This window comes from Camellia sinensis, chromosome 5, assembly GCF_055761805.1.
Source record: "Camellia sinensis isolate YWXY chromosome 5, ASM5576180v1, whole genome shotgun sequence".
Classification (NCBI taxonomy): domain Eukaryota; kingdom Viridiplantae; phylum Streptophyta; class Magnoliopsida; order Ericales; family Theaceae; genus Camellia; species Camellia sinensis.
In genome coordinates this window covers 151403105-151429382 of record NC_138965.1, presented here as the reverse complement: position 1 = coordinate 151429382, position 26278 = coordinate 151403105, and the positions used below count along the sequence as shown (strand labels likewise).

The window sequence follows — 26278 nt, the reverse complement described above, 5'->3', positions numbered from 1 at the left end:
CACTTTTGTGTAACAAAGCAATGACTTGGGAAGATGTAAGCCTATAGGGCATTTTGACTATATGTTTAGTTTTAATTTCCTTTATATTGTAACACATGTTGTAGATTCAACATGAACATTTGTAAATGTATAATGCATGTGTTAACTTTTGAAAACGAACTCTGATGAATGCAAGTATTTTATTTCTATTATTCTTCTGCTTATGAGTTGGATTTATTCTATTATTTTGGGGGGGTTACAACTTGGTATCAGAGCTTACCGAGTTTGAATACTTTGCGTACGCGGGAAGTGGCTAGTACGATAATGGTTCTGTCTCGTTCGGTTGAGACGTTGGTATGTATTATGTTTTTTATGTGATAACATGCTTATATGATTATAAGGGTATAGGGTTTAGTTTCTAAGATACTGATTGGGTCAACGGGTTTCTGGAAGTCCTGTTAGAAGAGCATTTGATCACTACTGTTTCTAATTGGAACTATAGCAACGCCGCAAGATGGTCATTATCTAGGAAGGAAATTCGTATGTGTTTATGTGATTATATGCTTATATGGAGCAAGGTTTTCAAACCCGGACCGGATAGGCCGGTCGAACTGGTTGAACCGGGAATCGGGCCTGGTTCTGGTCCGGACAGCCCAGCAAACCCGGAGGAGGCTCAAAACCGTTCTTAAATGAGAGAATCGGATGGCCCGTTGGTTCAACTGGAAAACCCGGTGACCCGGACGAGTTTTGAGGAACCGGCCGGGTTGATTAAAGTTATATATAACACTGAAAAAACCCAAATTCTAGGGCTGCATCAGATTTTCTTTGGCTCATCTCTCTCTTAAAAAGGGTGCTCGTTGGTTTTGGCCTAAAATCTCACTCTCTCTCTGCGATATTCTGGTGGTCAACGGAAGTGACGGAGGACACAAATCCGGCGGTGACCGACGACCTCTGCTCTTCCCTTTTTCTACTCTGCTCTTCCTTTGGTAAGTATTCTCTTTCTTTCCCCCTTCTCTTCCTCTTTTGCTGCTCTGCTCTTCCCTTTTTCTCTTTTCCGCTGGCTTTATATATATATATATATATATATCAGATTCAGATCAAAGAGACGACCCCTGTTTCTTTGGTTTTTCCCTTTTTCTCTTCAAGGGTGGTGACCGACGACCCTTGTTTCTTTGGTTTTTTTTTTTTTCTCTGAACGGAAGTTACAATTTTTTTTCTCTTTATTTCCCTAATTTAATTTTAATAATAATACATAATAAAAAAAATGAAATAATATAAAAAACATAGGGTAATAATAAATTATAAATTATAAGAATATGATTGTTAAAATTATGCTTGAGGTTGCCTAATAAAGGAAGTTGAAGTTGTCATTAAATTTAACTATTCTTTAAGTTGAAGTTGTCATTAAATTTAACTATTCTTTAAGTTGAAGTTGCCTAATAAAGGAAGTTGAAGTTGTCATTGAATTCTTTAAGTTGTCATTGAATTTGAAGTTGTCATTAAATTTAACTATTCTTCTTGAAAATGATTAATAAAGGACAAACAAACCATAATATATATGTAGTTTTAGTGGACTTTCTTGTGATAGTGGTACCTAAAGATTTTGGTAGCTTCCTTATCTCCTGATACTTGTACAGCAACAAACAAAGGGTTGTTCAATGGGATGTAAAAATCAGAACTTGAAATTAGAGATGCTATATACATTCAGAATTTAGGGATACCTAAGAAATTCCATGTGTTTTAGGTGGAAAGCATGACTCTGGCAGTCCCAATAATAGTGATAATAGTAGTTGGCATTCTTAGATCTCCATGAAAATTGATATCAACTTAACAACATAGTAAAGACCAAAACAGAGGTCTCTGTTTATTAAACATTGTTATTCTTGCTAGGCATCCGTATTAATTTCAATAATTCTTGAAGGTTGCATTTGGATTCGTGAATTTGAATTTAATTATGTGAAATGGATTCATGAAAAGTAATTATTGTATTAAACATTTGGATCCATTAAACATAGTAATTATTGTATTTCAAATATTATATAGGGCTGTTTTAGGTGAAATGGATTCATCTGGCCATAATTCAACTACAGATTCTAATACCCTATCATCAACAAGAGGTAAATCTGATCCAGCATGGGACCATGTAACTGAGGGGCGGGCTCCCGATGGGAAGAAAACTTTAACATGCTTGTATTGTGGGAAAACTATCAAAGGTGGAGGGATTAATAGAATGAAGCAACATCTTGCAGGAAAGTCTGGTGAGGTTGGGCCATGTAAGAAAGTTCCAGGTGATGTTAGGTATTGAATGGAAAAGGCTTTGAAAGCAATTATTGAGAAAAATAAACGAAGTGAGGAATCTAATCCCTTTGGTCGGGCTGTTTTCGAATTTGAGGATGATGTTGAAATTGAAGAAATAATTCCACAACGCAATAAGGGCATCTTAATTAATGAAGGTGGTGATAATAGGAATAAAAGTAAGGCAACAATGACACAAAGAGGAAAAGGAAAGGACTCTGCAAAAATTGATAGTTTTTTTGCACCAAGGACCACTCTAGGCTCTCAACCAACTATCAAAAGTGCCCTTGCAACTAAAAAAGCTGTACATAGGGCACATATGATTGTGGCAAAATTTTTGTATGATACATGTGTTCCAATGAATGTTGTCAATTCCATATACTTTCAGCCCATGTTTGATGCTGCAATCGCCATTGTTCCAGGATTTAAAGTTTCTACCTACCATGAAGTTCGAGTTCCTTTATTGAGTGACTCAAAGAAAGAGCTTCAATTGTTTATTGACTCTGTAAAGAGTACTTGGGCTGATTCTGGGTGTACAATTATGGGTGATGGTTGGACTGATGGTAGACATAGAACTCTCATTAATTTTCTTGTCTATTGTCCTAGAGGAATCACTTTTGTTAAATCTGTTGATGCCTCTAATGTTGTAAAAGATGCTCATCTTCTTTTTAAATTGTTTGAAGAAATTATTGAGTGGCTGGGAGCAAGCAATATTGTGCACATGGTGACAGATAATGGGGCAAATTATGTTGCTGCTGGAAGGCTTGTTAGTGAAACTTACAAGAATATTAATTGGTCTACTTGTGCAGCACATTGTTTGAACTTAGTGTTAAGTGATATTTCCAAGTTGAATCATGTGAAAGAGCTTGCATCTAGAGCATCAAGTGTGACAAGATTTATTTACAATCGCCCATAGTTGATAGCTTGGTTGAGGAAAAGGAAAGGATGGACTGAAATTGTGCGCCCAGGAGCAACCCGTTTTGCCACTACTTTCATTGCATTGCATAGTATTCAAAAACATATGCATGATTTGAAAGCCTTAGTGACAAGTAAGGATTTTGTAGATTCAAGGCATGCAAAAGATAAGAAAGCAAAAGAAGTTGTTGCTATCATTTTAGATAGTAAGTTTTCAAATGATTACGTGATCATTGTTAAGATTGTTGAGCCACTCATGAGATTGTTGCGTATTATTGATGGAGATAAAAAATCTTCAATGGGATATGTATATGAGGGCATGTATAGGGCAAGAATAGCAATTAAGAATGTTTTCATGAAGAAAAAAAGATTGTACAAGCCTTATACAAGTATTGTCAAAGATCATTGGGATAGGACATTACGCAAAAATGTCCATGCTGCGGGTTATTGGTTGAATCCAGCTTTTCAATATGATCAATCATCATTTTGCAAAAAACCAGAGGTTATGGCAAGTGTGCTTGATGTGATAGAAACAAAAGCTACATGTAGCAAGACAAAACTCTTGGATGAAGCAAGATTGTTTCGAGATCAATTAGAAAGTTTTGGAAGAGAGTTTGCTACTATTACATCCAAGACAACATAACCAGGTAAAATTATTTATTACATTTAATTTTTTTTCATTGTGACTGCTTAATAATTCTTTAAGTGTAATAATAAGATGAATGGTGGAGGTTATTTGGCCATACTGCTCCAAATTTGCAAAAGTTGGCTATTCGAATTCTTAGCCAAACTAGTAGCTCTTCTGGATGTGAAAGGAACTGGAGTGTTTTTGAACGTATTCATACGAAGAAGAGAAATAGATTGGAACATCAAAGGCTTAATGATCTTGTATACATTCATTATAATTTGCGATTGAAGAATAGGTAAATGAACCATTTACATTGTCATACATTTAGTAATAGAATATTTATTCAAGTAATCTTACTTCTAAGTGAAAATTATAGGCATTTCAACAACATGAAGAACTATGATCCGGTTGACATTGAAAATATTGACAAAACCGAGTTTTGGATTGCTGAAGATGAAGAAGAGCCTCCTCTTCTTGATTTTGATGAGTCGGAACAATTGCTTTATCAAGAAAGTTCGGCTCCACAAAATAAGAGGAAATGTCATGGTCTATGTGATGGTTAGTAATTAATTATTTCATTATTATATAACAATGTTTTTGTTATTATTAAATTGATTACTTATTGATTTTGTCGTAACTATTGTAGAAGATGATGAGGATGATGTGGCCATAGAGGTTGGAGATGATATTGACCTTGGATCATTTGGTGATGTCAACATGGATGATAGATCTAATGCTCAAAGTGGCGGAGTTGGCACAAGCAACAATGCAAATGAGGATGCCGATGCTTGGCTAATGGAGGGCTTGCCAAGGAATTAGGAAAAAAAAGCAATGTTTTTGTGGCATGATGTGTTTGCAGTGGATTGGTTTTGAACTTTTTTTATTTTTTATTTATTTTTTTACTTTCATTTAGAAAGGATAGATGCTCATTATTGTGTTTTAAGATTCGGAATTATAGATCTTATCTCTATGCTTGCTTGGTTTATGTTTGTGTTTGAAATTTGACTCTTAATTGATGTAGTAAAACTAAAGTATTTCTATTTGATCATGCTTGTGTTTTATTTGACAAATAGGTAATCTTAATTGCTTTTAGTATAATGCTTTTATTACTTTCATTATTATGATTGTATTTAGAATATGTTCTATTCTCTAACTTTGATATATGTGTAAATTGTGTAGTATTTTTGCTTGTGAAAAGGTTGCGCAACCCATTTAGAGAAAGGTCTTCAACAAATAAAAATAAGGTATGTCACATTATTATTGCAAATTACAATTTCATTGTGAGTGATATTTGAAAATTCTATTATTTTGTTGAATTTAATTTTTTTTTTCATTTTTACATTTATATTTTTAATATATATATATATTTTAAATATATTTATGACGTAATTATGACGTCACGATTCGACCACTTTGACCCGACGGTTAAACCGGCGACCTGTCCACCCAGTCACTTTTTTGGTTCGCTCATCAGTCTGGGTTTCAAAACATTGATATGGGGTGATTTACTTTTGTTCATCGCATTAGGACGCGAGTGAGTTAGCTTTGACACATTTGTAAATGTGCTAATACCTTTTGTTACCTTTATTAGGATGTCAGGACGTGGACGTGGACGTGGTAGTGGTAGGCGTGGTAGGCCTAGAAGGCATGAGATGCCTCTACCGGATGAAATTCCGGCATAGGAAAAAGGGGTTGGTCAGGCCAATATAGCTGAACTGGGTGGTCAACAGGCCATGGGCGCCTTTACTCGAGAAATGGCTGAAGTTTTGCGAGAATCTATGGACATTCTCAGGCCTGAGAATCAAGTCCAGGCCCAAGTCGCTAAGGTAGGGCCATTTTTTCTGAAGAAGGAGTTTTTCTGGTCAAATCTGGATAAGTTTTTGGGTGATCCTAAGGAGCCACTGAAGGCAGATGAGTGGCTAGAGCAAGTGGTGAAGATGTTTGAGATGCTTGGCATCGAAGACGGGGGTTTGAGAGTGACCTTAGTATCCTTCTAACTGAAGGGAGACGCAGGTCAATGGTGGAAGTATGCGCGAGGGTGCATTGGAGGGACTTGGGAGGCTTTTGTTGACGCCTTCCAGGACAAGTTCTTGCCTCCTACGGTTAGGGAGAAGTTGAGAGACCAATTTGCTAAGATGGTGCAGTTGAACACACCAGTGGCAGAGTTTGAGGCCACATTTACTAGTTTGTCGAGGTTTGCACTAGAACTCGTGGCAACTGAAGAGCGCCGTTGTTTGGAGTTCGAGAAGCGGTTGAGGACCGGGCTCATGTTTATAGTGGTCGGATCCATGATTAGAGATTATGGGCGCCTTGTGGAGGCGGCAACCCATCTTGAGACCATCATGCAGGCTGAGGAGGAAAGGATAAGGGGCTCCAGGAAGAGTCAAGACAGTTAGGGGGACAATAAGAGGCATGGGGGTTTTAATCCCCAGCCGTCCCAGGGAGCTCAGTCGAGGTCCATTTTTTCAGTACCGAGTTCGGATTTTGGGAGGGGTGGTCAAGGAGACATCACTTGTTTCAAATGTGGTCAGTTGGGCCATAAGTCTCCAGCTTTCCCGCAAAAAGGAGGAGGGCAGTGAACAGCATCGTCTTCGGCTCGCTCTCAGGGCCAGAGTCAGGGGAGAGACCAGCCGCTCACTTGTTATTAGTGTGGGTAGGTGGGCACATGAAGAGGTTTTGCCCACAGTTGGGTGGTACATCTGGTGCGTCTGGTTCGAGGCAGACACAGAGTCACCAGCCAGCACAGTCAGCACAAGCCTCGAGGGCCAATTAGGGAGCCTCTTCGGCTCAATCAGTGCATCTGGCATATGCTCTAAGGGGTGACTAGGTTGAGCAGAGACCTACTGGGCTTGTGTACGCTGTTGCAGCGCCAGATCTTGTACCTGCTCCTTCAGTAGTGAGAGGTACCTTATTGTTTTGTAATTCAGTTGCTAATGTGTTAATTGACACGGGTGCATCCCATTCTTTTATTTTGTCTGCATTTGCATCAGTGTTGGGGTTGGAGTTGGCACAATTAGGATCTCCTTTTTGTGTAGAGTTACCTATTGGTGGTGAGGTTATCTTGAAACAGGGGTGTCGGGGTTATGACATCGAGGTTGCTGGTTGCCGATTACCTTTTGTATTTGTATTGCTTGATATGTCTAGTTTTGATGTCATCTTGGGTATGGACTGGTTATCATCATACCGAGCTGTTATAGATTACTACCATCAGAGTTACTGTATGTACCTCGAGTGGTGATTGTTTTTACTTCTTAGGGGATCGGGTGGATAGAGTCTTATCAGCGATATATGATCCGCGTGGGCAGAGTGAATTTAGTTGCCTCCTTGCTAACTTCTTAAGTGGTGAGAGTGATGAAGTTCGGGTTAAGTTGCCAAGGGTGGTTGGTGAATACCCGGATGTCTTTCCTGACGATCTTACTAGTTTACCACCTCACTGAGAGATCGAGTTCTCTATTGATGTAGTGCCTAGCATGGCACTAATTTCTATGGCACTGTATCGGTTTGCACCTGCTGAGTTGAGTGAGTTGAAGGTTCAACTCCAGGAAATGTTATATAAGGGTTTTATTTGCCCTAGTACTTCACCTTGGGGAGCACCGGCTTTTTTTGTTAAATAAAAAGATGGAGCGTTGCGACTTTGTATAGATTATCGGAAGTTGAATCGGGTAACTGTTAAGAACAAGTACCCAATGCCTCGTATAGACGACTTGTTTGACCAGTTGAAGGCGTCTTGTTATTTTTCTAAGATAGACTTGAGATCGGGTTATCACCAGTTGAGAGTAAGAGAGGAGGATATCCTAAAGACGACATTCCATACGCGGTATGGCCATTACGAGTTTCTAGTGATGCCTTTTGGGTTGACCAATGCACTGGCTGTATTTATGGATTTGATGAACCGGATCTTTCAGGAGTTTCTAGACCATTTCGTAGTTGTCTTCATGGACGATATTTTGATTTACTCACCCTCCGAGGAGGAGCACGAGGAACATTTACGAGTGGTGCTTGAGTTACTTAAAACCCATAAGCTGTATGCTAAGTTTAGGAAGTGTGAATTCTAGCTGAGAGAAGTTATGTTCTTAGGCCATGTCCGTAGTTTCTTGGGGTTGGCTGGGTATTATCAGAGACTTGTGAAGGATTTCTTTAGATTAGCGAGTTAAGTTTGTGTGGAATGAGACATGTGAGAAGTCATTTCAAGAACTTAAGGTTAGACTTACCACTGCTCCAGTCTTAATTATTCCGGAGAGAGGTTTGAGCTATTTGGTATATTGTGATGCCTCACGGGATGGTTTGGGTTGTGTTAGGATGCAAGAGGGAAATGTAGTGGCCTATGGCTCGCGGCAATTGAAAACACACGAGAGGAACTACCCTACTCACGACCTAGAGTTAGCGGCGGTGATCTTTGCCTTGAAGATTTGGAGACACTCTCTGTATGGTGAGAAATTTGAGGTGTTTTCTAATCATAAGAGTCTGAAATATCTATTGACACAAAAGGATCTGAATTTGAGACAGAGGAGATGGATGGAGTTCATAGAGGATTATGATTTTGAGTTGCATTATTACCCGTGAAAGGGCAACGTTGTAGCTGACGCCTTGAGTAGGAAATCTATCAGCAGTGTGATTAGTATTGCCATTCGGGAGTGGGAGATGTTAGGTGCTCTTGGGGAGTTTGACTTGCATCTTAGCGAGTCCGTTGAAGTTGCGGCTTTGTTTGGGGTAGTTACCCAACCTATACTTGTAAACCGAGTGATGGAAGCACAGAGGGGTGATCTTGAGATAAAAACTCTCTGGGAGAAGATCTCCAGTGGAAAAGTGGAGAGGGGCTTGAATGTGTATCCCAACTAGAGTATGAGATATCGATACCGTTTGTTCGTGCCGGAGTCTTGTCGAGAGGAAGTACTCTGAGAGTTTCACTATTCACGCCTTGTGGTACATCCGGGAGGAACAAAGATGTATCACGACCTTAGTTGCCAGTTTTGGTGAAGGGGTATGAAGAAGGATGTAGCCGGGTTTGTATCAAAATGCCTTACTTGTCAGCAAGTGAAGGCCGAGCATCAGAGGTTAGCGAGTTTGTTGCAACCCTTGCCTATAGCCTAGTTGAAGTGGGAGCATATTACGATGGATTTTGTTGTAGGCCTTTCGAGGACTCAACGGGGTAGTGATGTTATTTGGGTAGTAGTTGACTGGTTGACCAAGTCGGCGCACTTTATACCTATGCGCGTGAGTGATTCGGTAGACTATTTTGCCGACCTATACATTAGAGACATAGTGAGGTTGCATAGGGTCCCTGTGATGATTGCTTCGGATAGAGATTCGTGTTTCACTGCTCGGTTGTGGAAGAGCTTGCAAAGTGCCTTGGGCACTAGATTGACCTTTAGTACTGCGTATCATCCTCAGACTGACGGGCAGTCCGAGGGTACTATTCAGATCCTTGAGGATATGCTTCGAGGTTGTGTTCTTGACTTCAAGGGTTCGTGAGAGAGGCATTTGCCCTTAGTGAAGTTTGCCTATAACAATAGCTTCCAATTGAGTATTGGCATGGCAGCATTTGAGGCCTTGTATGGCTGACTGTGTAAATCCCCTGTGTGTTGAGCCGAGGTGTGTGATGCACCTTTGCTCGGTCCAGAGTTCGTTCGGGAAATGACGGAGAAAGTGGCACTTATTCGTAAGAGGTTGATTACGGCTCAGAGTTGTTAGAAAAATTATGCCGACCGTAGGAGGAGATCCTTATCTTTTGAGGTGGGAGACCATGTCTTTTTGAAGATATCACCTAGGCGGGGTTTAATGAGATTTGGGAAGAGTGGGAAGTTGTCCCCTCGATTTATTGGGCCTTTTGAGATCTTTGAGTGGGTCAAAGAGGTTACTTACCGTTTGGCGTTGCCGCCATAGCTTTCTGGGATTCATGATGTATTTCATATTAGCATGCTTCATAAGTATGAGTTGGATCCATCGTACGTGTTGGATTGGACCGACTTAGAGGTAGAAGAGGATGCCTTGTATGAGGAGAGACCGGTGAGAGTCTTGGATACACGGGACCAAGTTTTGCGAGCCAGAACGATTCCCTTAAGTATTGTAGAGACATCACGGGGTTGAGGAAGCAACTTGGGAGCGTGAATTAGAAGTTAGAGAGAAATATTCCGACTTATTTGTTAGTGTTTGAACATATATCGAGGTTTTGACTATGTTAATGAAATGTAAAAGCATTATATATATTTTGATATATGAGAACATTGTGTATGTTGAAATGGGATGTATGATGTTTGGGAGGAGAAAGGGGATGTACTCCATTGTTTGGGAGGAGATAGGGAATGAACTTCATTGAAAACTAAGTTGGCCGAAGTGTCTAGGGTAAAAGTTCTGAAATCTTGTGTATATATGGGTGTCGATCCCACGGACGAAATTTCTGTAAAATGGCAGATTGGAAGTGTTTGTGTGGTAGTGTATTAAATTGAAAAACCACTGAGTTGTAGTCTCAGTTGGGTTGTTGAAAGATAATGAAATTGACTCATGAATTGAGAAGAATAAGTGAACTTGAAATGAATTGAAGGAAAATGAATTGAAATATGAACTTTGATGCTTTACTATTATATAAAATGTGGACATTTTGTCTCCAGCATTGTATATGCACATTGTACTTATATATTTGTTAAATCTCATATATTATGTTAGATTGTTCCTATTGGGCTTTGACTCACCCTATTTGGGAAAAACATTTTCAGGTGTTGGTGACATACCTCCACCGGGGGCAATATCTTGGAGGGACTTTTGGGAGCAAGAGCTTCTTTATTTGTTATATTCTTTTGCATAGCCAAGGGCTTAAATTGTATTAAGCTAGGCTTGGGAAGATGTAAGCCTATAGGGCATTTTGACTATATGTTTAGTTTAATTTCCTTTATATTGCAACATATGCTGTAGATTCAAGATGAACATTTGTGAATGTATAATGCATGTGTTAACTCTTGTAAACGAACTCTGATGAATGAAAGTATTTTATTTCTATTATTCTTTTGCTTATGAGTTGGATTTATTGTATTATTTTGGGGGCGTTACAAATAATATATTTAGCAAGAAGAAAACCAAATAATTAGAAAAAATTTATCAAAAAAAGGAAAATATTAAACTAAAAGTTGTAAGACAAGAATATGAACTACGAAACCAAAACATTATAAAAATAATTATCAAGTAACCAAACTAAAAAACAACAATTCATAAAAATGTCATAATTAGTGAAGTCGGGAAATAATAGTTAAGATTATAAATTTGACTGCTAAGAAATCGGAGTCTCAATGGAGATTGCGAGAAAGATGTCATATTTTTTTTTTGACATCAAACATTGAGACCCAAAAGCAATGCATTTTGTTCGAATGACTTCTTGACAAACAAACTAATACATAAGTAAAATCAACCAACAAATAACATATAACTATCAAGAAGAAAACCAAATAATTAGAGAGAGATTATAAAAAGAAGAAGAAAATATTAAACGATGAATTATAGGGCAAGAATAAAAATGATGAAAACAAAACATTGTACAAATAATTACCTAGTAACCAAAATTACAAAGCCTTACTCATAAAAATTCCATAATTAAGGAAACCGGAAAATTGAAAGTTAGGATCATAAATTTGATTGCCAAGAATTTTGAGAAGGAACGTAGTCACAATAAAGATTGCAAGAAAGAAGTCTGTTATTTTAACATCAAGCATTGATACCCAAAAGCAATGCAATTTGTTCCCAAGATTTCTTATCAGACAAACTAGCTGATAAAGTAAAATCAAGTAATAAATAATATATATTTAGCAAAAACAAAACTAAATAAAGAAAAAAAATTATTGAAAATAAAGAAAATATTAAACAAAGAATAAGAACTACGAAACCAAAACATTATAAAAATAATTACCATGTAACCAAATAAAAAATCATAATTCATAAAAATGTCATAATTGAGAAAACCATGAAACTGAGGGTTAAGATTACAAATTTGATTGCCAAGAAATCTGTGACAGCTTTGTTCCAATGGAAATTGTGAGAAAGCTGTCCTTTATTTTTTTACATCGAGCAACGAGACCCAAAAGAAATGTATTTTGTTCCAACTATTTCTTGACAAACAAACTAATACATAAAGTAAAATCAACCAATAAATAACATATAATTATCAAGAAAAAAACCAAATAATTAAAGAAAAATTATCAATACCAAAGAAAATAATAAACAAAGAAGGGGCATTTACATACAAGTCCCATTTTGTGAACTTATAATCCATTAAGTCCTAGATAAAATTATTTGCTCCTTTAAGTCCCATTAATTTTTGATAGACCAATTTATCCTACCAAACTTGAATTTGGGAATTAGATGATGCCTGTAACTCTGTGTGTGTGTGTGTGTGTGTGTGAATTTGGATGTAGATCTTGTTTGATCAATAGGAGGAGAGGGTCACAGAGCCAGATAAAGGCGGCCCAGGTGTGGGGGATGCCTAGAAGCTGGACATAAGGGGTGAGGAGGAAAAGTTGGAGAGCCCACCCGAATTGGATCCCGGCAGCGATTGATGCCACCGTTAATTTACTCGCAAACCAAGGAAGACGACGAGACGAAAGAGACAGAGGAATTAAGTCCAGGACCTGAGACCTTATAGGGGTTGATCTGCTGCTAGGGGTCAATCATGTCCTCCTTCGTCGTTCGCCATTGATTTTTTCGTCGTTGCCGTTGGCCGTTGATTGCCTTTTCGATTGCTTCACGTTCGCCGTCGATAGGTCTTCTATTGTAACCAATTTGGGACGAAGATGAACCAAACAGATTATCAATTCATGCACAAATAACTGCAAGAAATAGACACCAAATAGAAATTCAAACCCAAAATGTAACATAAATCGCAACTACATCACAATTTCAACAGTTTTGGTCAAAACCCACAATGAATTCAACACAATGGAAGTTGGGTTTGGAGTAATTTGAAAATTATTTAGATAAAAAAGTCATTTTTCCACCGATTACAAGCAAAAGACAAGTATGATTGTTGTATGAGCTGACAGATTGTAACCTTAAAGCCGAGATTCCGAGACCGATGAAGATAACAAAGATTTGCACCATGCCCTGAAAGATTTCTAGAGAGACACAGAGAGGAAAGGGGCAAAGAAGCAGAAGTAACGTCGGATTGGCCAAATCATTGTTTTTTAGGTTTTATTTTTCATTTTTTGGTCATGAGTAAAAAATTGAATAAAAACTGTGTCTAATTTTTCATTTTAACAGATTTTTATCAAAATATGGGTCAATCCATTAGTTGAGTCTCCTTTTTGAAATTGAGAATATTCTCAATTTATAATATTTTCAATTTTAATTATGAAAAAAAACTCAATTCAGCAATCTAATGTGTCAAGTTCGCAGAATTATCTTTCTTTTTATTCCCATACTTTTCTTAGAAGCCAAACAGATTGTGATCAAGCAAGAAGAGAACACATACCTCTTAGTTCATGCTAGGAGAAAAATTGAGAAATTTCTTAGTTTTGAAAATTGAGAACATTCTCAGTTTTGGGATTAAAGGGCAAAATATCTTTTTACCTATAAATGAGACTTATTGGTTCAAAAACTTTTTGACAGGACCTAAGCTACCAACAAATATGTAGACAGGACTTTTTGGTAATTAATCCAACAAAGAATTATAAGACAAGAACAAAAACTATGAAAACAAAACATTGTAAAAATAATTACCACATGTAACCAAATTAAAAAACAACAACTCATAAAAATGTCATAATTAGTGAAATTGGGAGTTAAGATTATAAATTCGATTGTCAAGAAATCTGAGAAGGAACATAGTCACAATGCAGAATGCGAGAAAGAAATCCCTTTTTTTAACATCAAGCATTGAGACCCAAAAGCATTTCTTCCCATGATTTCTTGGCAAACAAACTAATAGATAAATAAAATCAAGCAATAAATAATATATATTTAGCAGAACTACGAAAGCAAAACGTAATAAAAATCACCATGTAACCAAATTATAAAATCATAACTCATAAGAATGTCATGATTAATGAATCCGGTTAATTAGAAGTTAAGAATATAAATTTCATTGCCCAGAAATCTGAGAAGGAACTTAGTCTCAATAGAGATGATTGCAAGAAAAATGTCCGCTTTTTTTAACATCAAAGCATTGACACCCAAAAGCATTGTATTTTGTTCCAAGGATTTCTTGGCCATCAAACTAAACTAACACATAAAGTAAAATCAAGCAATAAATAATATATATTTAGCAAGAAGAATGCAAAATAATAAGGGAAAAATTATCAAAAACAAAAAAAATATTAAACAAAAAATTATAAGACAAAAATAAAAACTATGAAACCAAAACAATATAAAAATAAATACCATGTAACCAAATTAAAAAAAATCAAAACTCATAAAAATGTCATAATTAAGGCAGTTGGTTAATTGGGATTTGAGAATATAAATTTAATTGCCAAGAAATTTGATAAGGAACTGTACGGGAAAGAAATAAACCTTCTCGTATAATCCTGTTGATTAAGTCTGCGTTCCTCCAAACGTCGTCGCTTTACTCCCTGAAAACACAAACGTGAGCTAGCCGGCGGGTGTGTGCCGGATACCTCTCCAATGCCTAAGTCAGCAAAATAGACAAAGACAAAAAGCTCTGTGTATCAAAGTTGTGTGTTACCTCTCCATAGGTGATGTTGTAAGCTTTTATAGGTTCCGCGTGGCACAATCCTAGTAGGACTTTTACTCCTCCATGTAGAGTCCTCCTAGGATTCATACTCCTGAAAGATAATGCCTATCCTTCAACACCCCCCTCACTGCATAAACCAAGTGAGATGGTTCTACCATGGTCAGACTTCAACATGACCGAGGTAAGCATGGCTATGCTAAGCCGTAGACTAGACCGAGATAACATTAGCTCGGCTCTTCCATTCACTGCTCTTACCTTAGCTCTTCTTAATGCTAATCACGGTATGTCTAGACCGGAATAACCAATACTCCGGTCCAAACTGGGATAACTTTGTGAGTGACGATCAAACTTACCATAAGCTCTTTGGGACCGGAGTAACTTCAGGTCTCTCGTGGACCGGAGTAACTTTACACCTCTCTTGGGCCGGAGTAACTTTACACCTCTCTTAGGCCGGAGTAACTTTACACCTCTCTTGGGCCGGAGTAACTTCATGGCCTTTTTACTCAGCCCTTCGCAATGTGGCCCATAACGGCCCATTACCCAGCTCGGCCCAATTTATAAGTATAAATTACCCTCTCAATTGCCCCTTAATTCTATCTGCGTAGCATGATAAGGATTACCTGTTACCAGCCGAGCTAAAAAATTTCAAAATTCCAACCGAACTAAAACCATTTAGCCTTTCCAGCCGGGTAAAAAACCCTTTTAGCCTTTCCAGCCGAGCTAAATTCACACCGGGTTGTACCTGTACGGTCAAAACGTCTCTTCAATCATAGCAACTGAATCGCTTCTCATCTCTATGACACATGGCCCCCTCTGATTGGCCCAATGCAGCTGTCACGCCGTCTTCGTACTCCGTGTATTTTGAACAGTTCCCGCCTCTGGTCCTTCCATCAAAACAAAACTTTTTGTTTTTTCGAATCACTCACCACACTATTCATTTCCTCATCTCTCTCTTTCGTTCTTGAACTTCTTTAACCCTGAATTTGCTGAGTTCGTGTTCTTTATTGTCGTTGCTTCCATCTCTGATTTCTTCCTTTTAACCTGGTAAGTTTACTCAAATCTGCCTTGTTTTTGTTGTTTTTCCCATTTGCTTTTACAATACATGTATTTTGTGTGTTTTTTCAAAACACATACCTTTTTTTCGTGTAATAAAACCTCTGGCATGTCACGAATAAACTGAAAAACACTGATTTTGATCCAAAATCATAGTATAACCGAACTAAAAAGTCGTTTGTAATTGATGTCATTCTAGCCAGACCATTCAACCGAACTAACACTTCACGCTATACCATTAGTTTAACAAGTCAAACCACCTTTTGTTTTAACTCAGCCGAGCTAGCAATCCGCACTAAGTCTGGGTAATAGTGCGTTTGTTAGTCTCAACCACGGCTGAGCTATGACTGGGGCTAAACCAGCCTTCGTAGTTTAGCCGAACTACCAGTGCTGCCCCTTGAGGCTCAACTGGGCTAACAAAAACCCTTGCACGAACCGAGATAACGAACCCCTTGTAAAAACCGAGATACCAAATCCCTAGTGCAAACCGAGATAACCAAATCCTTGCTCAAAACCGGGCTAAGACACGTAGCATTTCACATAGCCGAGCTAAGATTTGATACATCTTGTCTTTATTTCTCTTTAGCACGGTCTAACGGTCTGTGCTTAACACCTCTGTTTTTTCACTTTGCAGACTTTAGGTTGCCCAGGCACTCCTTTGAGCGCTCAACCGAGCTACTCAGCCCACTTCTACGACCGAGCTTATCCACAAGTATAATTTATTCATAACTTAAGACAAAATGGGTAAATATGGGTTCTTAGTAGACACACTTGGGGGTTTGGCCGAATTTCGAAAGGATTATAACATCCCTGATGATGTTCACCTCACCTTAGCCGAACAAGATATCATACCTTGGGGAAACCCTGGTTTTGTTCCCTTCACTCTCCTTTCCATTGTAGAAACCGGCCTCAGATTCCCTGTACAGCCTTTACTTTGTGAATTCCTTAGGCAAACTAGGATATGCCCAACTCAGCTTTCCATAAACTCATACCGCATAATAAATGGTATAGCCGAGCTAAACCGCCGAGCTGGCATTAACCTCAGCTTAGCCGAACTCTTTCATCAATATTCAATAGGATCAAAAGAAGATGGCTGGGTCTATTATCTAAGAATACGCCGTCGTCGAGAGAAAATAATAACGGATACTCCGGATAAAGACTTGAACGATAATGATTTTTTCTGGGTTTCTGGGAACTTCGAAGACCAAGAAGCCCAGATTCCTGGTGACTGAATAAACTGGAATAAAGGGACCACCGGTATAATTACCTCGGCTCTATTGCATGTCTCTTTTTATTTTGGTTTCCTGTTCCTGAATCGAACTGACAGTTATCTTCTTTATGCAGACTCAGCCCATCTCAAGTCACTGTACAGTTATCCTAACCTAAACACACTTCGCGCCGCACTACGGTATCCTGAAAGAAGTTGGGCCAAGCTGCTCAATTTTGAACCTCAACAGTCGACGAAAAGCCAGAGTGACAGACTTTTTGTTGGAGGCATCGCCTGAACCGGATCCAACCTTGCCACAAATTAACCTGGTCCGTACTACTGCTGAACAAGAGATGGTGAAGAGGAACAGAGTGAGAGCCCTCCTAACCGAAACACACCCAACCAAAGTACCACCAACCACCCAGACTCAAGAGATCGTGGTGGCTCTTTCATCTCAACAACCCTCCTCATCTCGCCCCAGCAAGCGTGCCCGGACTACCCAAACCGAGCAACGCCTTGTTGACGAAGATGAAACCCTTATTCCATCAAGCCCTCTACCGAGCCCGCAACCGGAGCATTTCGACCCGGCTGACTCCTCCAAGTGGGCGCCCAAAATCACTTTTCAAAACCGAGCTATTCAGGACACTGACTCGGTGGTTGCTGAAAAGGATCACATGATGGCATTCAACCTTGCTAGGAGTGTTTGCCTCCCTACAGACATGGAGCATCACAAAAATCTAACCGAACTAAAAGCCATTCGTTCGGCCACGGAATCCATGGTGCTTGTAAGTAGCTTTTTCTGTTGATCTTTCTAATTTGCACAACTTTCATCTCGGTTTGATTACAAGTCTTTCCTTCTTTTGCAGGCCATGCAGAAGAGCCACATCGCCCATAAGCGTGTGCTGGAACTTCGCAAGACTGCAAGGCAAGCCATGGTCGAGGTGACTGAAAAGATTGCCGAACTAGAAGAAGCCAGGAAGCAAATAGCCGAGCTAAATTCCGAGAACGGTCGTCTGGCCGGACTTGTTAGCTCGGCTGAAGCAGATAGGAATGGCAACGGGGCGGGGCGGGGCCGGGGATCACCCTCCCCGTCCCCGATCCCCGATGGTGGAAATCCCCCCCGTCCCGGCCCCGATCCCCGACGGGGAACCTATATCTGCCCCCACCCCCGCCCCCTAACGGGGATCGGGTTTCCCCGACCCCGATTAATCCCCGGCCAAAAAAAAAAAATAGATACAACAAATTCGTTCATCATCAACAACAACAACGTAGAGAGAGAAATCTGATGCTCAAATGTAAATAAAAAAAAAATTCAAATCTAATAGATTTGTTCATCACCATAACAGATCTGATGAGCTCAAAAAAAAAAAAAAAAAAAAAAATTCAGATCTAACATATATATATAACAAATCTAATATATATATATATATATAACAAATCGATCGAGAGAGAGAGAGGAAGACTGCTGCAAACAGTGGTGAGTTGTGGTGGCTCAATCGGCGGAGAAGGGAGCTCGGCGGAGGAGGGAGATGAGGGCGATCGACGGACGAGGGAGTGGAGGGAGATCGGTGGACGAGGGAGAGGAGGGAGATCGGTGGAGGAGGGACAGGAGCTCCATCGGCGGAGGAGGGAGAGCTCGATCTGCATCTGTAAAGGTTCGAGAGAGAGAGATAGACAGTGAGTGTGTGACTGTGAGGGAGGGTCAGTCAGCCAAACATATAATATAATATATGTATATATTATAATAACTTTACCTAAACATATAATATAATATATATATATATTATAATAACAGTACCAAACATATAATATAATATATATATATATATATATTATAATAAGATACGGGGATCAACCGGGGATTAAACGGGGCGGGGCCGGGGCGGGGCCGGGGTGGGGGAATTTATCCCCGTCCCCGGCCCGAAAATTATCGGGGATTTAATTTTCAATACCATCCCCGGCCCTATGGGGATAATTTTCGGGGAAAAACCGTTCCAATCGGGGTCGGGGGATCGGGTCCCCATCGGGCCGGGTTTAAATTGCCATCCCTAGAAGCAGAAAAACAAAAAGCTGCAGCCGTGATGAAAGATAAATATCTGCGTGAGCTAGCCAAGCTCAAAGGTAAGAAAAACACAGAGATCGCCGAGCTAAAGAAAAAAGGCAACTGATGCGAATGCTGAAGGTTTCAAGGAGGGGGAGGCCCCGTATATGCAGCAATGTGAGGCAGCCAAAGATTTGTTCTTCAAATGTGGTTGGAGGGCAGCCGCAGTGCAGCTCGGTTGTGGGTCTGAGACCGAGGTCTACAATCCTCCTCAGTACTTCATACCGAGCTCACTATCGGAGTACGTTGTATCAGTTCAGCAACAGTTTCTTCAGGGTTCAGACGACGATGAAAAAACCGAGCCCAATTGTAGACACCCCATTTTTGACCGTCCTCAAGACTTGGATGTCACCATTTGAATACTCGGTGATTATCCTTGTTTGTGTTTGTTTGGAGTTCCCGGAGATCTCGGCTCGCGCGCCCTGCCTCAGGATCTCCGAACTTGACCGTTTAGTGTCTGGTTTTACACCGAACACTCGCATCTTGCCTTTGAGAGGCAGGGTAGGGCTTGTGGACCATCCCCACCCACCACCGGCAGTGGCTAGAGGCCACCGGCTGGTTTTTGCTGCCATCGGCACTTTTGTTTGCCGGTCGGCACATTTTATTGCCGGTCGGCATAGTTTATTGCCGGTCGGCACTGTTTTTTGTCGAAGTGACATTTTTGGGCAGCCGACCACTGTTCATCCACTTTATAGAGATATTTTGTGCCAGCTGTGATAGCTGGCACCAACTCGTCCCCCCTCCATACACGTGTATGGAGGGATCTCCCTCTAAGCAAGCTTGTTGTATAAGCTTTGCAAGAGGGAGTCTTATAAGAGGAGGGCCTTCCTCTTTGATCTAGGTTAGACTCTTGCAACCAAAAACCAGACCTTGGAGATATAGATACATATTATCTCTATACCTCCCTCTCTCTCCTCCTTTGTGTGTGTTTCTTAGCTCAAAAGGTGGTTTTTAGCTTACTTTTGCACCATTGCACACACCATCACACCTTACTCCGAGATTGAGGGACTTGGGGGGTTGTTTCTTGAGTTTTTGGACTGGTTTTGATCAAAAGAAGGAGGCTAGACCATTTGTTCTTCAAAGGTTCTTCAAGGGTGAGCATCTTGATTTATATTCCCCAAACTTGCAATAGTTTTTTACCTATCTTGCTTGCTGTTTTAGCCCTTGTGTATAACATAAAAAGGGCTTGTATTTTCCTGCTCTAGCACTTTCATTAAGGTCATTTTGTGGTTTGAGTGCAAACTCACCCTTCTAGGCCTTGTTTGGTCCATTTTGGTGCCTCTTTGATAAGGTTTTGTTCACTTCAGTGTTTTGGTCCTTTGACCATTGAAAATCAGTGTATTTTTAGTGTCAAAAAAAGTTGGTTTGAAGTCTTGCATAGGGGAGGGACACCCCTCTCCCTTTATGATTTTGTTTCCTTGAGTTGTGGCCCAAGAGGGTGACATGCATGCTTGCTTGGTTCTTGCTTCATTTCAGAACTTTTTGGGTGTTTTTAGGTCATGTGGGATCTCTATTTTTGGTTGGATTTGTACCTCCTTGTATGCTTGTAATACTTGCTTTGTATTGCTCCATTTTGCTTAGAAGCGCATCTCATGATTAGGCCATGATTCTTGTGTGTGTTGGCTTAGTTCCATGAAGCTTTTAGCGTTGTTTTTCCATGCTTAAAGTCTGTTGGCTATCCGTTTGGTCATGCTTGACATGTTTGTTAGGGTTGCTTTGCATTTTGGCTTAAAAGCTTTGAACATGTTGACCTCTAGCATGCATGGTTGTAATCATCCTCATGATTTGACATCATTTAGGATCACATTTTAGCCCAAGGATCATGTTTGTATGTGTGCATGCATGGCCTCTTTTATGCCTTGAGGGTGTACCCTCTTATGCTTAGGAATGAGCCTTAGTGCATATGCCTTTTGGGAGTCATCTTTAGCTGCCATACTAGGAGGTTTTGGGGTCCCATTTTGCATAAAAAAAAAATCTGTCCTTACTTGTCTTAATCATGCCATAGCTTGGTCTTGTTGTTGGAAGTAAAGTTGTCCCCTTTTGTGCCTTAACCTTGGGATCATAAGTTTGCTTGTTAACATGAGTTGTTTGTCCATCATTTTGAGCACTTTTGGTGCTGTTTTGAGGTGAATAAAGGTCTGCACCTTTATTACTTCGAGGCCCCCTTTGCATGCTTATTTCATGATTGATTGCATGATTGTCCCATTAATGTGCTATTCTAATGCTAACTTTATGGCAAATTGGTTCATGTTTGTATCCCAATTGCATCTTGCATGTTGACATTACATACTTGCCATGTTTTTGTTGCATAACATTTGGCATATCTTGCATGTTTAGCATCATGTTGTATTTTGAGCCTTGTGAGCATAACATGCATTGCATCATTTGGCTTGGGGTGTCAAGCCAAATATGAGGGTCAAGGGACATTCATACTCCAAGTGATGCAATGTACCTTGATTCTCGGTCACCGGGGCCTTTGACTTCGACATGAAAAGGCTTCGGATCTCATTTTGTTTGTTGCATGCGTCCTTACATTGAGTGGCGAATTTGATCCCTTGGGTCATCATGCTCCATTGATGGCTCAAAGATCGAGGGTCGTGCTTCTTTGAGTTCAAAACATGATAAGAAGCACAACCATGCCCACATGTACCTGAGAACCCCATGCCGTGCACTGTCTGTTCTCTGTTTGCTGTCAAATTGTCTTCTGCAGGAAGTTTCTGCCGACCGGCAGAATTTAGTGCCGACCGGCAATATCTGGAGTACCGAGGAATCCAACAAATGCCGATGGGAATTGTGAAGTGCCGGTGGGAATTCTGTCCGGCCGGTGGTGCTCTCCAGGATGCAAGGAACTTGCTCCAGTACTTTGGCAATTTTCAGAAAGACAAGGCAGTACAAACAGAGGCGGTAGGAGTACAGTACGGGTTTTCCGGGCGAGACGGATTCGAGCATGCATCATTCGCGCATCCCGAGGCAGAGGCTGCGGCTGCCCTCTTCTTTCCTTTGCCATCTTTTCTTTTAAATTAAATTAGAAATCTTGTAATAATTTTATTTGTTTATTATTTTGGGACTGTAATATTTATTTGGGCCCTCCGAGTGAGGGCAAATCTGTAATAAGTGTGTGTGGGTGGTGTGTATGTCTTCCAATCCCCATTTCTTTCTTCCCTTTTATTTACCCGCTTATAATGGTAGATTAGGGCATTTTTTGAAATTAGCATACCTTATGCTATGCATGCGTGCATCCATGCATTTGTATTGCATACATTAGGCTCGGTACATCACGCTAACCGCATTTGTATTTCAAATTCTAAACCGAATATGTGATAATTGTGCATTTTCACATACCATGTTTAGGGCTAGCCGAGCCTGCCTAGATCGCATTTTGCATGTGATGCATTAGCCACTTTTAACATGAACTAGGACATGCATGTTTGCTAACTAGTTTACTGTTTTGGCATGGAGTACGATGTAAGTATTTTTGCTTTAGCATCCAGCATGCGTGTGAGTGTTGCCATGACAGTATGCTTGCCATGCGGCTAAGTGCTTACATGAGATAAACTGCTTGAATGCCTGTGGGTGGAGGTCAAATTGCTTAAATTGGGATAATGCGTTAAAACTGCGATTTTTAAGCCCACTAGATAGTGGCAAAACCATCTTTTCCAAAAGCCCACTTGAAGGTGGCAAAACCTGCATTTTAGCCTACTTACGAATAGCAAACCATTTTCAAAACGAACATAAAATGTTTTATTTCCAATTTGGGCGATTCGGTCTATACTTGTTTGCCGCGCGCATAACATAGTAATGCTAGGCTAATAATTGGAATAAGAACACATAACGTTTTCAAAACTGGATATCACGGTTAGTAGAGGCCGGTCTTCGGACCGGGCGAAAGGGGGTGCTCATAGCTGACCTTCCCCGATCGTACCCAAGCTCCCGAGCCGAGACAACTCCGGTGATGACGGACGTGTGGCCTTCGGCACCGAGTCAGGGTTTCCTAAATTTCCCATTTTAAAAATATTTAGGTGGCGACTCTGTATCTGGCAAAGCAGTCCATGTTTGGCACTACTTTTTCAAAAATCTGTTTCTCAAAACGATTTGCCAGATTTGGACTCTTTGGTTCAGATTAAGAACCGTGACACAAATCGAGTTCGAACTGTAGCATGAGGTCCGCGGGCGCGTCTACACCAATGATATCCCAGTTGTTAATGATCCCACTGATCAGACAGCTCGGTTGGAGCCACCGGTGGAAGACCTGACTATCGAGCTGCCAATTGAAACCGTACTTCCTGCCGAGATCGAGCTTCCAACCGAGACCGCACTATCGTAAAAAATCGGGCTTCGGGTTGATATTGATGCTGATCTTGATGATCTGTTTAACTGATTCTGTTTTTTCTTCTTTTTGTTGGACAAATGTAACCGGGCTGGGGCCCCACCCTTTGTACTTGCTTTTGAATTTTGAATAAATGCTTCTTTTTTTGTTCAAACTCTTATTTCGGTTGATCTTTATGCTTGTACCTTTACTTTCTAATTGATGTCTTGCATGAGGTACAACATTCTCTTGCCGAGATACTTTATCTCGGTCTTAATCATTGCAACTATGAGTATACCTTCCAATCATTCTTTAGCTGAGATCCCTACCTCGGCTGAAGAATACTAAAAGTTGGTTTAATCCAGCCAACCACTCTTCAGCCGATGTCCTTACTTTGGTTGAAGAGTACTAAGAGTTGGTTTAGTTCAGCCAACCACTCTTCAGCCGATGTCCTTACTTCGGCTGAAGAGTACTAAGAGTTGGTTTAGTTCAGCCAACCATTCTTTAGCCGATATCCTTACTTCGGCTAAAGAGTACGAAGAGTTGGTTTAATCCAGCCAACCACTCTTTAGCCGATGTCCTTACTTCGGCTGAAGAGTACCAAGAGTTGGTTTAGTCCAGCCAACCACTCTTTAGCCGATGTCTTTACTTCGGCTAAAGAGTACTAAGAGTTGGTTTAATCCAGCCAACCACTCTTTAGCGGGTATCCTTTCTTCGGCTAAAGAGTACCAAGAGTTAGTTTAGTCCAGCCAACAACTCTTTAGCCGATATCCTTTCTTCGGCTAAAGAGTACCAAGAGTTGGTTTAGTCCAGCCAACCACTCTTTAGCCGATGTCTTTACTTCGGCTAAAGAGTACTAAGAGTTGGTTTAGTCCAGCCAACCACTCTTTAGCCGATATCCTTACCTCGGCTAAAGAGTACCAAGAGTTGGTTTAATCCAGCCAACCACTGTTTAGCCGATATCCTTACCTCGGCTAAAGAGTACCAAGAGTCGGTTTAATCCAGCCAACCTCTAAATTGGTTATTCTTGCATTTTTAGAATAAAATGTTTGGTTATTCCGACCAAACGTCCTGCAGCCTGGATCCTTATCCTGGGCTTAGGATGGGTGTTGATTTTTCCAGCCAACCTCTAGATTGGTTATTCCTGCCAATTTAGAATAAAATGTTTGGTTATTCCGACCAAACGTCCTGCAGCCTGGATCCTTATCCTGGGCTTAGGAGGGGTGTTGGTTTTTCCAGCCAACCTCTAGATTGGTTTTTCCAGCTAACCTAGAGTAAAGTGTTTGGTTATTCTGAGCAACCTTGCTGTTGATGTCCCTAACTTACTTAATACAATCTCTTTTTGCAGAATAAAACATTTATGCTGAAAAGAAAATTACTTGTTTTATTGGGAAAAAAAGAAAATTACAAGTATTTTGAAGAAAAGCTAAAAATAAAATAGTTTGAGATTAGCAGTGTTCCATGGCCTGGGAATTGTTTTGCCGTCCTCATCCTCTAAGTGGTATGCCCCCTTGCCGGCTAATCCGACCACTTTGTAGGGTCCTTCCCAATTAGGCCCTAATTTGCCATCTCCTGGGACCAAGGTGTTTCCCATTACGTTGCGCAGCACCCAGTCTCCGATCTTGAATTGCCTTGGATACACTGTTTTGTTATATTTCCTGGATAACTCTTGTTGGTATGAGGCAATGTGAATCAATGATTTTTTTCTTCTTTCTTCGGCGAGGTCAAGATCCAATGCTATGGCTTCTCCATTTAAGTCTGGATCAAAATTTTTGCTTCTAATTGTGGGGAGGCCAACTTCCAGCGGGATTACTGCTTCCTTGCCATAGGCTAAGGAGAATGGTATTTCTCCTGTTGATCGTCGAGGTGTGGTGCGGTAGGCCCATAAAACATGAGGAAGCTCGTCAGCCCATTTGCCTTTTGCTCTTTCTAACCTTTTCTTTAGTCCATCCAAGATGACCTTGTTTGACGCTTCTGCCTGGCTGTTGGCTTGGGGATATGCCGGTGTAGAATTGTAGAACTCTATTTTGTATTCTTCACAAAAGCCTCTAAAGATTCTGCCATCAAACTGGGTGTCGTTGTCTGATATTAGGGCTTTAGGTATGCCGAATCGAGTAATGATATTCTGCCAGACGAACTTCCTCACATCTTTTTCCTTGATTGATGCCAATGCTTCTGCTTCCATCCACTTTGTGAAGTAGTTTGTTGTTGCGAGAAAGAGCTTTTTGTTTCCGGGCGCTGTTGGAAGTGGTCCTACTATGTCCAAGCCCCACATTGCAAAGGGCCATGGGCTGGACAATGGTAGGAGTTCTCTGGCCGGCTGATGTATTTGGTGTGCGAACTTCTGACATTTCTCGCACTTCTTCACATACTTTTCCAAGTCTGCCTGCATATATGGCCACCAGTATCCTTGTGAAATGGCTCTGTAGGCTAACGATCTTCCTCCTTGGTGGCTTCCGCACACCCCTTCGTGTATTTCGAACAAGAATGCTTCTACTTTGCTGGGGTGGACACACTTTAGATAAGGTCCTCAGAATGACTTTTTGTATAATGCCATAGATGGGGAGAGCCAAAATCGCTGCGACTTTGCTCGAATTTTGTTGGCTTCTTTCTTGTCTTCTGGTAAGACGCCGTCTTTTAAGAACAGTATGATGGGATCCATCCATGAGGGGCCTAATTCGACGCAACATACCTCTTCTACTTCGGGGTCCTCAATGCTTGGTCTCGGTAGGTAGTCAATTAGTAGTGGGTGAGGGATGGATGTATCTGCCATTGACGCAAAGCCTGCTAGTTCGTCTGCTCTGCTGTTTTCCTCCCTGCCAATCTGTTCTATTCTTACTACTTCAAATTTCTTGATCTCTGTTCTGACCAATTCTTGGTACTTGGCCATCCTGTCATCCTTTGCTTCATAGTCGCCAGAAATTTGGTTTACCACCAGCTGTGAGTCGCTGTAGACCATTAGTTCGGTGGCCTTCATGTGGAATGCTGATTTGAATCCTGCAAGAAGTGCTTCATACTCCGCTTCGTTGTTTGATGCTGGGAAGCCAAGGTTGATTGCTTGCTCCACAACCAGGCCGTCTGGTGAAATGAGGACTATGCCAAGTCCTGCACCATGCCGGTTG

At 40.6% G+C, this 26278-nt stretch overlaps 2 protein-coding genes across 2 annotated transcripts; both read left to right on the top strand.

Annotated features, from left to right (window-relative positions):
• Positions 1-2284: 2284 nt before the first annotated feature.
• Positions 2285-3190, top strand: LOC114302388 (uncharacterized). Its single transcript, XM_028247402.2, has one exon. It carries the CDS (start codon positions 2285-2287, stop codon positions 3188-3190), a length of 906 nt encoding a protein of 301 aa, XP_028103203.2.
• A 105-nt stretch (positions 3191-3295) lies between these two features.
• On the top strand, positions 3296-4636 carry LOC114313159 (uncharacterized). The gene is made up of 4 exons (XM_082872226.1): positions 3296-3801; positions 3921-4112; positions 4194-4375; positions 4464-4636. Exons 1-4 carry the CDS (start codon positions 3296-3298, stop codon positions 4634-4636), a joined length of 1053 nt encoding a protein of 350 aa, XP_082728352.1.
• Positions 4637-26278: the final 21642 nt, after the last annotated feature.